At 37.8% G+C, this 18,551-nt stretch overlaps 1 protein-coding gene and 1 non-coding gene across 2 annotated transcripts in view; both read left to right on the top strand.

The window, feature by feature from the left end:
* Ttpa (alpha tocopherol transfer protein) overlaps positions 1 to 14,110 on the top strand; it is a 28,751-nt gene extending 14,641 nt beyond the window's left edge. The window contains exons 3-5 of the mRNA XM_045144395.1: positions 8,211 to 8,404; positions 10,930 to 11,040; positions 13,761 to 14,110. Coding sequence (XP_045000330.1) covers positions 8,211 to 8,404; positions 10,930 to 11,040; positions 13,761 to 13,934 — 479 coding nt within the window. The 3' untranslated portion in view covers positions 13,935 to 14,110. The remainder of the gene's footprint in view (positions 1 to 8,210; positions 8,405 to 10,929; positions 11,041 to 13,760) is intronic.
* A 2,988-nt stretch (positions 14,111 to 17,098) lies between these two features.
* On the top strand, positions 17,099 to 17,205 carry LOC123458975. Its single transcript, XR_006635908.1, has one exon. It is a non-coding gene; the product is annotated as a U6 spliceosomal RNA (small nuclear RNA).
* The last annotated feature ends 1,346 nt before the right edge of the window (positions 17,206 to 18,551 follow it).

The following is an 18,551-nucleotide window of genomic DNA, read 5'->3' as shown; positions in this document are numbered from 1 at the left end:
ATTCGGGACACTATGAAAAGATCAAATATTAGAATTCAGGGCATAGTAGAAGGAGAAGAATTTCACTCAAAAGGCATAGTAGGTGTCTTCAACAAAATCATAGAAGAAAATTTCCCCCAAATTGGGAAAGAGGTGCCAATACAGATACAGGAAGCCTTTAGAACCCCAGCCAAACAAAACCTGGAAAGAACCTCTCCTCGCCATATTATAATCAAACTTCCAAACACACAAACCAAAGAAAAAATATTGAAAGCAGTTAGAGAGAAAAATCAAGTTACCTACAAAAGCAAGCCCATCAGGATTACAGCAGATTATTCAACACAAACTTTTAAAGCCAGAAGGGCTTGGAGTGATATATTCCAAGTTCTGAAAGATAACAACTGTCAACCAAGGTTACTTTATCCTGCAAAGTTATCCATTCAAATAGACGGAGAAATAAGGACATTCCATGACAAAAGCAGGTTAAAGGAGTATTTGAAGACAAAACCAGCTCTACAGAAAATACTTGAGAGAATCCTCCCTGATGAAGAAAAGGAAAAACACACATATAAGGAACCTAGAAAAAACAAGCAATACTCAAATACTAGTTAACAGAAGAGAGCACAGGTAGAACCAGAACCACACACACACACAAAAAAAAGGCAAACATAAATACATACCTTTCAATAATATCTCTTAATATCAACAGCCTCAATGCCCCAACGAAAAGACATAGATTCGCAGACTGGGTTAAAAAGCAGGATCCTACAATTTTTTGTCTCCCAGAAACTCACCTTTCTACAAAGGATAGACAATACCTTAGGGTGAAAGGGTGGAAGACGGTGTTTCAAGCAAATGGGCCTAGAAGACAAGCAGGGGTTGCTATCCTAATATCGGACAGGGTAGACTTCAGTCCAACATTAGTCAAGAAAGATAAGGAAGGTCACTTTATATTGATTAAGGGCACACTCCAACAGGAGGACATTATAATCCTAAACATATATGCACCTAACATGGGGGCTCCCAAATTCGTCAAACAAACACTATTAGAACTAAGGTCACAGATAACACCAAACACAGTGGTGGTGGGTGACTTTAACACCCCACTCTCATCAATTGACAGGTCATCCTGGGAAAAAATAAACAGAGAGGCATCTGGACTAAATGAGGTCATAGAAGGAATGGACTTAACGGATATATACAGGACATTTCATCCAAAGGATGCAGAATATACATTCTTTGCAGCAGCACATGGAACATTCTCTAAAATAGACCATATATTAGGACACAAAGCAAATCTTAACAAATTCAGGAAAACTGAAATAATTCCTTGCATTCTATCTGACCACAATGGAATTAAACTACAAATCAGTAGCAAGAAAGGCTATAGAGCATACACAAAATCATGGAATCTAAACAATACACTACTAAATGATGAATGGGTCAATGAAGAAATCAAAAAGGAAATCAAAAAATTTATAGAGTCAAATGATAATGAGAACACAACATACCAAAATCTCTGGGACACAATGAAAGCAGTTCTAAGAGGTAAATTTATAGCCTTAAGTGCCTATATTAAGAAATTAGAAAGGTCGCAAGTAAACGACCAAATGCTTCACCTTTAAGCCTTGCAAAAAGAACAAAGCAAACCAAAAATCAGTAGATAGGAAGAAATAATAAAGATTAGGGCAGAAATTAATGAAATAGAAACAAAAAGAACAATCCAAAGAATTAATGAAACAAGGAGTTGGTTCTTTGAAAGGATAAACAAGAGTGATAAAACCTTAGCAAATCTGACCAAAAGAAAGGGAGAAGAGACACAAATTAATAAAATCAGAGATGAACAAGGTAACATCACAACAAGGTAACAGATTCCAGAGAAATTCAAAAAAATCATAGGGACATACTATAAAAGCATATACTCCACAAAGTATGAAAATCTGAAAGAAATGGATGATTTCCTTGATCTATATGACCTACCTAAATTAAATCAAAATGAGATTAATCACTTAAATAGACCTATAACAAACATGGAGATCCGAACAGTTATCAATAATCTCCCAACTAAAAAAAGCCTAGGCCCAGATGGATTCACTGCTGAATTTTACCAGACTTTTAAGGAAGAGCTAACACCATTGCTTCTTAAGCTTTTCCAGGAAATAGAAAAAGAAGGAATTCTACCAAACTCCTTCTATGAGGCCAGCATCACCCTGATACCAAAACCAGGCATGATAGAACAAAAAAAGAAAATTACAGACCAATCTCCCTCATGAACATAGATGCAAAAATTCTCAACAAAATATTGGCAAACAGATTACAAGAGTATGTCAAAAAGATCATTCACCCTGACCAAGTAGGCTTTATCCCAGAGATGCAGGGATGGTTCAACATACGCAAATCTATAAATGTAATACATTACATAAACGGGTTGAAGGACAAAAATCACATGATCATCTCATTAGACGCAGAGAAAGCATTTGACAAAATCCAACATCCCTTCATGATAAAAGTCCTACAGAGACTGGGAATAGAAGGAACATATCTCAATATAATAAAGGCTATTTATGACAAGCCTACAGCCAACATATTACTAAATGGGGAAAAACTGGAAGCGTTTCCACTAAAATCAGGAACAAGACAAGGGTGTCCACTGTCCCCACTTTTATTTAATATAGTTTTGGAAGTCTTAGCCATAGCAATAAGGCAAGAGACACACATAAAAGGGATACAAATTGGAAAGGAAGAGATCAAGTTACCATTATTTGCAGATGACATGATTCTATACATAAAGGACCCTAAAGACTCTACTAGCAAACTGTTAGAGCTGATCAAAACCTACAGCAATGTAGCAGGATACAAAATAAATACACAGAAATCAGTAGCCTTCATATATGCTAACAACAAACACACAGAGGATGAAATCAGAGAATCACTCCCGTTCACAATTGCATCAAAAAAAAAAAAGTACCTTGGAATAAACCTAACCAAGGAAGTAAAGAATCTATACAATGAAAACTTTAAAACACTCAAGCGAGAAATTGCAGAAGACACTAGAAAGTGGAGAAACATCCCTTGTTCCTGGATTGGAAGAATCAATATTGTGAAAATGGCAATCTTACCTAAAGCAATCTACACATTTAATGCAATCCCTATCAAAATTCCAAAGGCTTTCTTCATGGAACTAGAAAAAACAATCCTAAAATTCATTTGGAATCACAAAAAACCTCGAATATCTAAAATAATACTGAGCAACAAAAATGAGGCTGGTGGTATCACCATACCTGATTTTAACCTATACTACAGAGCCATAGTAACAAAAACAGCATGGTACTGGCACAAAAACAGACATGTAGATCAGTGGAACAGAATAGAGGACCCAGATGTAAGCCCAAGTAGCTATAGCCACATGATATTTGATAAAAATGCCAAAAATACTTATTGGAGAAGAGACAGCCTCTTCAGCAAATGGTGCTTTGAAAACTGAATATCTATCTGCAGAAGGATGAAAATAGATTCTTCTCTCTCGCCATGCACAGTAATTAAGTCCAAATGGATTAAAGACCTTAACATCAGACCTGAAACTCTGAAACTGCTAGAGGAAAAAGTAGTGGAAACCCTTCAACATATTGGTCTTGGCAAAGACTTTCTGAATACAACCCCAATTGCTCAGGCAATAAAACCACAGATTAATCACTGGGACCTCATGAAATTACAAAGATTTTGCACTGCAAAGGACACAGTGAAAAAAGCAAAGAGGCAACCTACAGAATGGGAAAAAATCTTCGCCAGCTATATATCTGATAGAGGATTAATATCTAGGACATACAAAGAACCCAAAAAGTTAAATAATAAGGAATCAAACAAGCCAATCAAAAAATGGGCTATGGAGCTAAATAGAACATTCTCAAAGGAAGAAATACGAATGGCATATAAGCATCTTAAAAAATGTTCTACGTCGCTAGTCATCAGGGAAATGCAGATTAAAACTACATTGAGATTCCATCTCACTCCTGTCAGATTGGCCACCATCATGAAAACAAATGATCATAAATGTTGGCGGGGATGTGGAAAAACAGGAACCCTTCTACACTGCTGTGGGAATGCAATCTGGTCCAGCCATTGTGTAAAACAGTGTGGAGGTTTCTAAAACAGCTAAAGATTGATCTACCATATGACCCAGCTATAGCACTCCTAGGCATATATCCAAAGGACTCATCTCATTTCCTTAGAAGTACGTGCTCAACCATGTTTATTGCAGCTCAATTCATAATAGCTGGGAAATGGAACCAGCCTAGATGTCCCTCAACAGATGAGTGGATAATGAACATTTATACAATTATACAATGGAGTTCTACTCAGCAGTAAAGAAAAATGAAGTTATGAAATTTGCAGAAAAATGGATGGACCTGGAAAGGATTATACTAAGTGAGGTAACCCAGGCCCAGAAAGCCAAGTGCCACATGTTCTCTCTCATATGTGGATCCTAGCTACAGATGACTGGGCTTCTGTGTGAGAATGAAAATACTTAGTAACAGAGGCCAGTAAGTTAAAAAGGAGACATAAAGGAAAGAGAAAGGAAGGGAGGAGGATACTTAATAGGTTGATATTGTATATATGTAATTACAATGATTGTAATGGGGAGGTAATATGATGGAGAATGGAATTTCAAATGGGAAAGTGTGGGGGTGGGGAGGGAGGGAATTACCATGGGATATATTTTATAATTATGAAAAATAAAAAATAAAAAAAAGATAGGTTCCTCAAGTTTATGAAGCCCAATTTTGGGTCCTGTTCTATGTTTAACAAAGAATTGATAAAAATGAACTCAATAAGTGGGGCTGGAGTGATAGATTAGCAGTCAAGACACTTGTCTGCAAAGCCTAAGAACTCTTATTTGAATCTCCAGGTTGCCAGATGCACAGTGACACAAGCACATGAACATCTGGAGTTCGTTTGCAGCAGCTGAAGGCTCTGGTGCACTCATTCTCTCTCTCTCATTTTCTCTCTGCCTCTTTCTCTCTCAAAGTATAAAAAAAAAATGAACTAAAGAAGGGTAAATTATGAATCATTAAGTTTATTTAGGGAGAATCACACACTGTGCTTTTATTTAAAGGAGATAGGGACCTAGGTATAAGGCCAGTAAGAGCAGAGTCATAAATATGTGGGAAGTAGGAAACATACACGCATGTAGAAAACACCGTGTAGTTCATCATTTAATAAAAAATTGAGGTTTGGGGCTGGAGGGATTGCTTAGCAGTTAAGGCGCTTGCCTAAGAAGCCTAAGGATCCATGTTTGATTCTGCAGATCCTACCTTAGCCAGAAGCACAAAGGTGAGGCAAAGCCCAAGGTGGCACAATTGGTGGGAGTTGGATTGCAGTGGCTGAGGCCCTGGCTCACCAATTCTCCCAATTCTCTCTCACTCACCTTACCTTTCTCTCTAAATATATAAATATAAATATATATATATATTTAGAGAGAGAGAGAGAGAGAGAGAGAGAGAGAGACAGATAGATATGGTATGTTTGTTTTCTGGTCGAGACAACTAGTCTTTTCTTTCTTTAGAGACTTTTTTTTATGAGGTTTTTAGGGACAGACTAGAGTAGAGTAACAAGCACATGTGGAATAGAATTTAGGAGCTTGTACAGAGAGATTTAGAAAAACATACATAGCATCTGCCATGGGTTTTTCCATGAAGGGGAATTAAGAGGACAAACAGTGAGGCTTTAGGAAAAATAAGAGGGAAAATATTAAAAAGAGACCAAGAAATCCAGATGAGAAATCTTATGGAAGAAAAGGAATTGTAACCATAGTTACCCTGAGGTTAGAGACACAGATAACAGGCAGACCTAGAGTTTCTCACTGAGCTTGGAGCTGCCATTTTATTGGTCAGGCTGCTTGGACATTGCGCCCCAGTAATTCTTTGGTCTCCACTCCCTTTGGGACTGTGGTTTCAGGCATGCATATCCAGCGTAGCTCTTACATGGGAATCAAGCACAGGGCAAATCAGGCCCTCTCAGGCTCTCATGCTTGTGTGGCAAACACCCACTGAGCCATCTCCCTAGCCTTCAAATCTCACTCTTCTGTGTATACTTTAAGGAATTCCTTAATTTGACTTTTCAAATCACTATTCACTTATTGGCTGTGTCTCCTTTTGTCATTTATCCCATCAGTTGAAAATTTTAAATTGAACCATCTTTTTACTTCTAAGATATCAACTGCTTCTATGGAAAATTACCTATTCTTTTTGCTGTTGTTGTTTTCTTGAGGTAGGTTGTGCTCTAATCCAGGCTGATGTGGAACTCACACTGTAGCCCAGGCTGGCCTGGAACTCACTGTGACCCTTCTACCTCAGCCTTCTGAGTGCTGGAAATAGGGGCATGCAACACCACACCTGGCCAATTATTTGCTTTTTAAAATTTTTTTTTCATTTTTTTCATTTATCTATTTGAGAGAGGCAGACACAGAGAAAGGCAGAGAGAGAGAGAATGGACGCGCCAGGGCCTCCAGTCACTGCAAACAAACTCCAGATGCGTGTGCCCCCTTGTGCATCTGGCTAATGTGGGTCCTGTGGAATTGAGCCTTGAACTGGGTCCTTAGGCTTCATAGGCAAGTACTTAACCGCTAAGCCATCTCCCCAGCCCTGAAATTGTTTTGTATTATTTTTATTTATTTATTTGAGAGAGACAGACACAGAGAGAAAGAGGCAGATGGAGAGAGAGAGAATGGGTGCATCAGGGCCTCCACCCACTGCAAACGAACTCCAGATGCGTGTGTCCCCTTGTGCATCTGGCTGATGTGGGTCCTAGGGAATTGAGCCTTGAACCAGGGTCCTTAAGCTTCATAGGCAAGTGCTTAACCACTAAGCCATCTCTCCAACGCCAATTATCTGTTTTATAGTAGCTTTCAGTATCCTTCCCTGACTACTGCTAAACCTGTTTCTTTTCCTTTCTCTTGCTTTTTTTTTTTTTAACTGTTTGAGCTTTTCTACTTTTGTGTGTGGAGTTTAGTTCTTCTCTTTTCGTATGTATGCATAATAACACAATTTTAGTAGATGCGGATCTTTGTTTAAGATCACCAGCTTGCCTTTCTATTACTGTCAGTCCTGCCTGTCATGGCCTGTCTCATGGAGGAGAGGAGAAGGGTGGGCTGTGTGGACAAAAGTGTTGGTTCCGCCCCTTGGCACAGTACTCTTTGTTTCACTTGGGTGTGTACACTGCCTGGATGCTTCCTTGGCAGCTTTCCCAAGCCCTGCTTCCTGCTCAAGCCTGCAGGGATGAGTCTCTGCTCTGTGCTTCTGGTCCCTGAGAGCTGACAAAGGACAGACCTGTCTACCTGCTCCTCAAGTGTTCCCCTTAGCAACCTCTACAGTTGGTTGTTGTGTTATTCAGCTCTTCATCATTGCAGTAAGTTGCCTGAGAAAGGCTCCTTGAGGAAAGATGGATTTTGGCCCATGGCCTTGGGGTTTTTAAGCCTCTGGTTGCTTGGTCTCACCACTATGGGCCTGTGTCAGGGCAGAAGAACATCCTCTGGGCTGCTCATGGTAGAAGAGGAAAGCTGCTCTCTTTATGCTGGCCACGAAGCAGAATGGGGATGGTGGCAAGGTGCTGGAGACAAACTGTCCCCTTCAGTGGACTGCCCACAATGAGCCACTTCTTCCAACCTGGCCCCAGTACCAATGTTTCTACTACTTCCCAGTAGCCATTAAGTTGTCAGTCTGTCAACAAATTAATCCACTGATAAGAGAGTCACCTTAAAAAGAAAATCCCTACCTCTCAACACTGCTGTAGTGGGAAGCACACCTTCAGCACATGAATTCTGGGTATATTTCAGACCCATACTCTTAAGAGTTACTATGGGGTCCTGACTACTGCTCGTAATCCAGGCTTGCCCTTTCCCATGTCCAATACCTGAGTGTGCAGACTGTCAGGGCAGGTGCAGCCCCCTCTTGTCCTGACTTTGTGACTTCTTTGGTCAAATCCAGCCTGCATTCATCCCCAATCCTTCATGGTCTTAAATCATTTCTTTGCTAGGAGGAGGGAGAAACAGGCAAATGTCCTTGCACTTCAATTCATTATATTAGTTCATGAACTACTGTGATTTTTATTCCTGCTTAGCCTTTAGGACTAAAACCAATTTGTTCTCTTATACAACTTTCTGGTTCTTTACACACCACTGATATGTTTTTTCTTTCTTCTTCTTCCTCTTCCTCCTACTTTCCTTCTTATTTTAGCATACTGGGATCCAAAAGTTTTTACAGCTTATGACGTATTTCGTGTAAGTCTAATCACATCAGAGCTCATTGTACAGGAGGTGGAAACTCAGCGGAATGGAGTCAAGGCTATCTTTGACCTGGAAGGCTGGCAGATTTCTCATGCTTTTCAAATATCCCCATCTGTGGCCAAGAGGATTGCTGCTGTACTTACAGTACGTGTGTGTCTTAACCATTAGGTGTTATCTTCCATGTAATATACATTAACTTTGTTAGCACTTTTATTGGAAAAAGCCAAATATTAAAAATGATACATATATTTTATTGCTCATAGGAAATAAAATATAATTAATTTATTTAAAACATAGCAAACGAAAGTCAGGTGTGGTAGCTCATGATTTTAATTGTAGCACTGAGGAGGATTGCCATGAGTTCCTGGCCAGCCTGGGTTTTAAAGTGAGTTCCAAGTCAGCCTGGGCTAGAGTAAGACCCTGCTTCAAAAACAACAAAAAGTAATAAGCTACAAAACTGAAAATGTTCAAAATAGGTAACTGTACTATTTATATATTTAAATAGTGAGATGATGTTACTTACTTTTTTCCTAAATTGCAAAGTTGGTTCAAGCTGGACATGGTCCATGCATTTAACCCTGGCAATGGGGAGGCTGCAGTAGAAGGACTGTTGTGACTTCAAGGTCAGCCTGAAGCTACAGAGTGAGCTCCTTGTCAGTTTGGACTAGAGTAAGAATCAATCTTGAAAACAACAACAAAGAAGTTGACTCAGACCAAGCATAGGAGCAGTCACCAGTAATCTCACTGCTTGTGAGGTATTGAGACAGGTGGCTCCGAAGTTCATTGGTAGCCTGGGCTAAAAAAACAAAAACAAAAACACCATAACACAATTTTTTCAAAAATCATAACAGTGACACAATTCAATATCACATAGGTCTTGCTAGGTATAAGTTGATACATTGATACAGTTTTCTTTAGAAAGCAAGTCTTAACCACTTGAAAAGTGGTTATTATCTTTTTGTAAAACTTTAAAATATATTTTGTTAGTTAGTTAGGAGAGAGAGAGAGAGAGAGAAACTGTGGGGGAGAGACAGAGAGAGAAAGAGAGAGAGAATGGGCACATCAAGGCCTATTGTAAATGAACTGCAGACACATGCGCCACCATGTGCATCTGCTTACAGGGGTAGTGGGGAATAGGACCTGGGTCCTTAGGCTTCACAGGCAAGTGCCTTAATTGCTAAGCCACCTCTCTAGCCCTAAGTGTCTATTATCTTTAACTTAGCAATTCTACTTCTTAGAACCCAGCTAAAGAATAACATTGAATACAGTAACAGCTTTGTTCTCTATAATAATAGCTTACTATGTGCCAGGTACTTTACTAAAACTTTCAAATACATTCCCACATAATGGTCACCCCAGCAGTCACATAATAATTCTTCCCAATTTTACAAAAACTAAGAAAAGTCTGTCACAGTGGTGACATAGGAATGCTCAGAGAAATGCCATCTGTCAAGCGAAGGAAGGGTTCCAGTCCAGGTCATCTGAAGGAAAAATCCCTGTCTATAGCCACGACTTCTCCCATACATAAAAAAGAGTTACTTGTAGCATGACTTCTAATGGAAGAAATCTGAAGCAACTTACTTGCCCAGAAATAGGAAATAGCCACTTAATTATGGTACATCCTCTCAGCAGATTGTCGCAACAATACTAAAACTCATAATGGGGGCTTGCTTGCAAAACCTGCCAGTCCAGTGTTCACTCCTTAGCCACCCACATAAAGCAAGACAGGCATCCCTTTGCAGTAGCAAGAGACGCTGATGCACCGCTACCCCCAACTTCATGTTGTTCATCAAATCATACTACATCAATGGAATAAAACAGAATGCAAATCGGCGTGGTGGTGCACACCTTTAATCTCAGCACTTGGGAGGCAGAGGTAGGAGGATCGGATGGCTGTGAGTTTGAGAACACCCTGAGACTACATAATTAATTCCAGGCCATCCTGGACCAGAATGAGACCCTACCTTGAAAAAAACAAAAAAAGTCATTTAGAGAACATACTAGCAGTTAGGTATAAAATAAAACTATACATAAAAAGAAGTTAGTGGGGAAAAAAGCTCCAAAAAGTTAGGTAAGAGGATTGGGGAACAATTTTGCAAGGAACATAAAAAAATACGTAGAAGAAAAAAACTATAGAGTATTAATAATAAAATTGGATAAGGAGACTTTCGAAGAGTTTTTCCCATGAATGTTAACTTTCCAACTTTCTGAATCAGTCCAAATAACTTTGACGCTATAGATATATACAATCTCAAAAGCTTAATGTGTATGTTTATTGTTACATACTTTCAATTTTTATGATAAAATGTTTTATCTTAAAAATTTTTGACAAAAATATTCAATTATAAATGTCCAAAATGCTCACTGCTGCCTTATGAGAAAATTTGTATTTGACTGGGGAAGTGATTTTCTGTGAAAGTGTGGAAGTAATTTTTAAAATACTTTGCTTAAGCTATAAAAAAAAGCTTTTCTCAAGATCTTTCCTTCATCCAGTGACAATGAAATGTAAGGCAGGCTTTTATGCTGATGGATGAACTCCTTGTGAAGCTACATCTCACTTGCTGTTCTCTGTGAGTTTGTGACGTGTTCACAGGTGAGACTAGTCTTTAGGAATGTATTGCAATGTTTATGTTCTGTTATTAACACTTTCTTTCCTTTACTTTCAAAAGGATTCCTTTCCATTGAAAGTTCGTGGGATCCATTTGATAAATGAACCAGTAATTTTCCATGCTGTCTTTTCCATGATTAAACCATTCTTGACTGAAAAAATTAAGGATCGGGTGAGTTAAGTAAATTTGAGTGACAGTTCCTGCTCACCAAATGTTCCATCTCTTTTTTATTTAGGGATTGCTATGCACTCACACTATTGGCATAGTGATTTGAATATTTAGCAAAAGTCTCAACTTTTTTATAAATTAAAATTTAGTTTGAATTTAGAAAAAATCTAGCATATTGACTCTAAGAATCAGGAGAAACTACGGTTTGTCATGTCTTGCTGCATAGAGTGCAAAACATTGTATTCCCTGTAGAGGGCAGTGTGGCAATAGTTATGAAATCTCTGCTGGCACGCTGGAAATACAGAAAATTACATATACAGAAAAAGATTGGAAACTTCTGAGCATTCATCATTTGTGGTGGGTTGAATAAATCATGATTCAGTTGCACAATGGTATATAAGATTGTCAGAGTGTATTGTAAAAACACAGAAAGAGAGTAGTATTGGTGATACGCTACCTTTTCAGTGCAAAGGAAATAACAACATACAATTCTAATCCCACAACAATTATATTATCAGTCTGTACAGGAAAAATACATAATTTCCTACAGGTAATCATGTATAGAGGTGATAGGAAGACAACTCTGTGTACCATTTGTCTCATTTTGATTTCTAACTACTTGAATGTGTTATTTATAAAAGTAAAAATAACTATTTTCCTAATTACTAAACATAATACCTATTTATCTGGGGTATATGACTTAATGACATCTAGGTAAAGCAAAGAAATTTTATTTAATTTGTTTTAATTTATAAGGCAGATCTCACTCTAGCCCAGGCAGAACTAGAAATCAATCTGTAGCCCAGGCTGGTCTCAAACACTTCTTAATTCTCCTACCTCAGTCTTGCTAGTACTGGAGTCAAAGGTGTGAGCCTCCATACCTAGCTCCAAATTTTATTTTTAAATCTTATCCTGAGGCACTTTATTTCAGGTGACTAATATCTTTTAGTAGTTTTGAAAGGTTGAAAAGAATCTCTTCTCAAGAATTGCTTTCCTACAGTCATCTGCTGAGGCACTTTCCTCAAGGTTTTATTTAGTTTATTACATCGCCTGGCTTCTCCCCAGGTCTCCATTGATCTCCCGTCCTCAGCCTTCTGAGCCTCTGGGGGTGTAAACAGGTGTATACCATTGTACCCTGCCACATACACACACACACACACACACACACACACACACACACACACATGTAGTTTTGAAAGGTGTTTACATTTTAAATCTCAAAAAATGTGAATCGTGATGATATGAATTATAATAGTATATTTTGAATTTCAGAAATGATTCTTTCATCATAAGAAAATATACTACCTTGCCGGGTGTGGTGGCGCACGCCTTTAATCCCAGCACTTGGGAGGCAGAGGTAGGTGGAATGCTGTGAGTTCAAGGCCACCCTGAGACTACACAGTGAATTCCAGGTTAGCCTGGGCTAGAGTGAGACCCTACCTTGAAGAAAAAAAAGAAAGAAAGAAAGAAAAGAAAATATACCACCTTGTCCTTGGCCAGGAAGCTTGAATTTCTTTCCTGGTTAGGTTATCCAGCAAGAGATATTCCTTTCTAGCTCTTTGATCACACGCTACAAATTTCCATGTTTCTCCTTTACTGAGAAGATAGAATTTCTTCAACACCTCATCACTGAAGCAGACCAAAAATGAAGCCAACATGGCTCAGGGAAATTTTGCGGGAGAAGGGGTGGAAAGAACGTCAGAGCCACATGTTGGGTCATGATATACAGAGTCATTTATCGTACCAATAACTGTTGGCTAACTCCACAATACATGACCCATATACCTCAACAAGGAGAGGCCAATGGGGAGGAGGTAGGTCACGGATGAGCCTAATAATGGTACAAATTGCCTGTACTTGCAGAATAGGAAACTAATAATAAAAAAAAATAACTGAATAAGAAAAAAAAAGTTAGCAGTTTGAATGTTCAGAAAGAAGTCAAGGGATAGGCTCATGAGGGTCCTAAGTATAGGACACCTGTTTCACTTACCCACCCTCACTTCCTAGCACATTAGAGGTGTCTGACATGGGGTTACTGAATGTGTACAGAAGCACCTGCTCTAGCAGTAGGTTTTGTTCTAATCATATGTGCTTGTGATTTCTATAGCTTGCGTTCTCTTACCTATAGGGTATTCTATATTCAATTTTTAAAGCTTAAAATATGTGAAAATTTGTGGTTCCCAACCATCATAATTTCCCACTGTAATATCCAATAATATCCACTGATTATGTATGCTGCATAAGGTTTTTCTCATGAATCTACCTGTGAGCTTAGATATCTGCTTCTATTTAATATGAAATAATCCCAGGTGGAATATTTTATCATCTTTTTATGAATTTTGCTCAATTATAATAATGTAAATGTAATAAAGCAATAAAATTTTGTGATTCTGGGCAGCACAAGGTGAAGTATAAGCAAAACTTTAAGATCCACAAGCAAAAGAGGACATATGTAGCATTAATATGCACTGTGATGTTTTTCTTTTACTTTTTATTAGCAGCTTCCATAAGTATAGAAAATAAACCATGATAATTCCCACCCCCACCCTTATTCTTCCCCTCTTAAATCCACTTTCCATTGAATCCCTTCTTCATTCCAATTAGTCTCTCTTCTATTTTCCATGATTTTTTTTTTTTTTTGTGGTTGATTTTTTCCACTGAAAGTGCATGCTGTAGAATGAGAGGCAGATAGGAGACCTTCTAAGACTTCTTTGCTATTTCAGATTCATATGCATGGCAACAATTACAAACAAAACTTGGTTCAGCATTTCCCAGACATTCTTCCTCTGGAATATGGTGGTGAGGAATTCTCCATGGAAGAGCTTTGTCAGGAGTGGACAAATTTTATAATGAAGTCTGAAGATTATCTCAGCAGCATTTCTGAGACCATCCAGTGAGAAAATATTTCATTTGAATGACTTCTTAATTAAAAATTCACAAATGAGATCCTATCTGCTTATATAAATCTAAGAGAAACATGATCTAAACTAATTAATACTTGTCTGATCTTTAAACTTGTAAAAGGAAATGTGAAATGTGCAACATGGGTATTTGAGAAGCATTTAAAATGTGTTTTCCCCCCTTTCCTTTTGAAGTCATTAACTGTTAGAAGAGATTGCTAATTGTTTACACTTGAAAGCTAAGTCTGCATTAAGTAGCTGTTGCTGTTCATGTGTATCTTTTCATGTTTCTCGAAAGTACTATTTTTAAACAAAATTTCTGATTACATTGTTTAATACTGGATTTATAAATAGTCCACTGAAAATAAGTACTACACAACTAGTCCTCATTTTAGAGTGCTACTGGGTTCTAATTGAGATTGAAATGTGAATATAGCTTTATGGTATTTTCTGTGGGCCAGCAGGCTCATTCATCTCAGGGAATGTCTACATCCACATGTGTGCATTATGTAAACCAGTGATTAAGTACAAGGTTCTATGAGCCATGTTTTGGTTGGCTGATATCATGGATTTAAACATTTTGGAAATATTCCAGGCACAAGAAGGTAATTTTGGCTTCCATCTATAGTAATCCTTATTATGTTATATTGAGATTTTGGAGATAGGAAACGCTATTTAGCTGTATTTTACATATATATTATTTTAAGTTGAAAAAAACATATGATCCATAAAGGAAAGAGTATTTTATACACTTTTCAAATCATTGTCAACTTTATTTGATATTTTTTAGATTATTTATAAAATAGATTGAGTTTTATTATAATGTCAGGAGATTCTAAGTTCTAAAGTTCATATTTACTTTAAAAGGTTAAGAGTTGGGATATGCTATTTCCACTGCAGTTTATGTCAAAGATTATTTCACTTATTGAAAAACATAACCTCATCCCTATATTCAACCCAGCTATCAATTTATTACATAGTTTTATACCTACTGTCTTCTAATTAATTTTATTTTAAACCTGAAAGAAAATGAGAATGAGCTAAAAAATTTGATTAACATATATTCAACTAGTTGACATTCATCATAAATCATACAACAGCATCTTTGTGCAAGCCTATTTTTCACTTCCACGTGATTTTTCTATATAAAAAAATTAATCAGGTGAGCTCATACTTGGATTTCTCTTTACCGATACCTACAATAAAACTTTCAGAAGTGCAAATGTTCTTTATAGCATGTATTTTGTTTTAGTATCTGGAAGCTCACATTACACTTTAATTTTTATTCAAAAATGGATCCTTCCTGGTTTCTTAAAAACTTTAGTCTTAGCTGGGCATGGTGGCACATGACTTTAATCTCAGCACTTGGGAGGCAGAGGTAGGAAGATTGCCATGAGTTCAAGGCCACCCTGAGACTATATAGTGAGTTCTAGTTCAGCCTGGGCTAGAGTGAGACCCTACCTCAAAAAAACAAAAAATAAAAATTAAAAAAGTCTTCTTTTAAATTTACAATTTAAATTGTCTAAGAGAAAACAGAAGACATCTCTGGCTTATCCAGTTTCTGATCCTAGAAGGAGAATCATATTACTAGTTCCACTTAGTTTACATCTGGCTACTTGAAATACTTATGACTATCAAAGGAATGATGAATTACAATTAAGGATAATATTTTGAAATGTCTTCTAAGTGATATAATTAGCAATACATTGGATGAAATGATGTCATTGGAGATAAGTACATTTTATGATAGGTCTTTGCAATTTTCATAATATGAAACATTTCTCTGAAGAATATTGAAGAACAATGTGCAATGAGTAGGCCTTTTGTGAGGTGCTAAGGCAAATACTGTATATAATTTATATTACTTCACTATAATTGTGCCAGAAGTGCCTTTGGGAAGGTTAGCTCATAGGTGCTCATGGTGTAACTAAACCGCACAATAATTTATTTCTTTTAATATTGTTAAAAATAAACATCTTTCACAAACCATGCCATGTAGGTTTCCCTCATTTAAAAATGAACGTGAAACATTCTGTCTTAAAAATGTTTTCTTTCAGAAGAAAAAGTCAAGAAAAAATACCATACTACCTCTACTTGTCCATTAACCACAAATGTCAGGTTTATTCCTCTTTTTTTTCTTTCTTTCCTTTTTGTCCTGCTTCAACCACAAGCTGGTGTTTTTGTTCTGCTGTTTAGGTCTTCCTCTGCTGCCTTTGCTGTACATAGGGGCACCCCCCACACCCAGCTGAGCTACATCCCAGTCCTGCTGTACATAGAGGTAACCTTCACTGAGCCACCACCAAGTTCTGCTACACATAGAGCTGCACCCCCTCGCCCAGTAAGCTGCATCCCAGGCCTGAATTATCTGTCTCTGTGCCTTGTGCACATTTTTATTTTGAACTTAAAACCTTCCTAAAAAAAAGAGACTATTCAAGAAAGTCATATAATATGATTAAGTAAGTACCACACTGTGATTTTTTTCTCAGGATTTTAACTTAAAAAAAAATATTTATTTGCAAGGAGAGAGTGAGAGAGGAGAGAGAGAATGTGTATGCCAGGGCCACCTTGTGCATCTGGCTTTACATGGGTCCTGGGGAATTGAACCCTGCTTGGCTCTGCAAGCAATCTCCTTTAACTGATGAACCATCTCTCCAGCCTGAGATATGTTTTTTAATTTATTTTTTAAATTTTTTTGTTCATTTTTATTTATTTATTTGAGAGTGACATAGAGGGAGGCAGATAAAGAGAGAGAATGGGTGTGCCAGGGCTTCCAGCCACTGCAAACAAACTTCAGATGCGTGCACCCCCTTGTGCATCTGGCTAATGTGGGTCCTGAGGAATCAAGCCTCTAACCTGGGTCCTTAGGCTTCACAGGCAAGTGCTTAACTGCTAAGCATTTCTCCAGCCCAGCCAGAGTTTTAACTTAAGTATGCATGGCTTTACTTTATAAAAGTAGCATGTTATCATTTTATGTGCAATCATGAGGACCTGAATTCAGTTTCTAGAATTATAAAAGTGAAAAAAAAAGAGAAAATTCTACTTGGGAACAATCTTCTACTAACTTTGGTCATGGTTTTATTTGTCAAACTAGGTTTTCTCATAATAATAACACTAAAGTTGTATTGGAAATGGCCTTGCCACTCGCTTAGAAGCATGGATAAGTGCTTGCTTCGGCAGCACATATAGTAAAATTGGAATGATATAGAGAAGATTAGCATGGCCCCCGCACAAGGATGACACACAAATTTGTGAAGCATTCCATATTAAAAAAAAAAAAATAACCCATAGAGAAAAGTCAGGTTACAAACCTGGTGTGGTGGCACATGCCTTTAATCCTAGCACTTGGGAGGCAGAGGTAGGAGGATGGCTATGAGTTTGAGGCCACTCTGAGACTAATTCCAAGTCAGCCTGAACTAGAGTGAGACCCTACCTTGAAAAACAAACAACAACAAAGGCAGCCAGGCATGGTGGTGCAAGCCTTTAATCCCAGCACTTGGGAGTTAGAGGTGGGAGGATCACCATGATTTCGAGGCCACCCTGAGACTACATAGTGAATTCCAGATCAACTTAAAACACCTCATCACTGAAGCAGACCAAAAATGAACCCAATATGGCTCAGGGAAATTTTGCGCAAGAGGGGGCAGAAAGAATGTCAGAGCCACATGTTGGGTCATGATATGCAGAGACATTTATCCTACCTATAACTGTGGGCTAACTTCAGAATGCATGACCCATATACCTCAACAAGGAGGGGCCAAGGGGAGGGGGTAGGTCATGGATGAGCCTAACAATGTTACCAAACTGATTGTATTTGCTGAGTACAAAACTAATTAATAAAAATTAGTTAATTAATTAATTAAAAAATAAAACAAAAACAAACAAAATCAGATTACATATATACAAAAAGCAGCCAATTAGTGATATGGTATTGTCTGGAATGCTCCTCGAGGCATAAATGTTAACTTTTGCCTTATTTATATGCTCTGACGGAACCATGAGGTACAAAGGAGGAACTGGAAATGAGGACAAGAAAATTAAGATTGGCAACAGAACATATGCCATCCTCCTTCCTCTACACTTCACATTTCATGAAATGCTCTTCTTATCTATTTAAGCCAATCATATTAATATATTAAATATTTACTTTCCATAACATTGCAGACTGAATTATGTGATAGAGTGAACAGAAAAATTAATCAGATGCTACCGAGAACAGAAAACATAACGTACCCCAAACAGCCACTTAATTGTGCCCACATTGTAGAGGCCATTCAAGTGATTGCAGTAAAGCACGTGGGGGTTAACTGAAGGAAAGACAACTTCCACCTGGTGCAACAGAGCGGACTCTAAGAGGAGCTACCGTCTGAAGCAGTTTTGAAGAGAATTAGCTTTCTCGAGAAACTCTGGGAAGAAGGGCATTTCAAGCAAAGAAAGAGGTAGAACAAAGTCCTACATACCAAGTAGGACATGTTTGAGAAATAGCATATAGCTTTATGTTTTTTTTTTTTGCACGGAGGAAATGAGAGAGTGGTTCTGAAAAGATTAAGTCATGTGAGTCATATGGGTGATTTTGGAAACCATCTAAAGAGTCCTGTGTTCTAGATTAGTTTGTGC

The sequence above is a fragment of the Jaculus jaculus genome, chromosome 2 (assembly GCF_020740685.1).
Source record: "Jaculus jaculus isolate mJacJac1 chromosome 2, mJacJac1.mat.Y.cur, whole genome shotgun sequence".
Classification (NCBI taxonomy): Eukaryota; Metazoa; Chordata; class Mammalia; order Rodentia; family Dipodidae; genus Jaculus; species Jaculus jaculus.
Note: the sequence above shows the minus strand (reverse complement) of the source record. Positions and strands in the feature narration are given on the sequence as shown.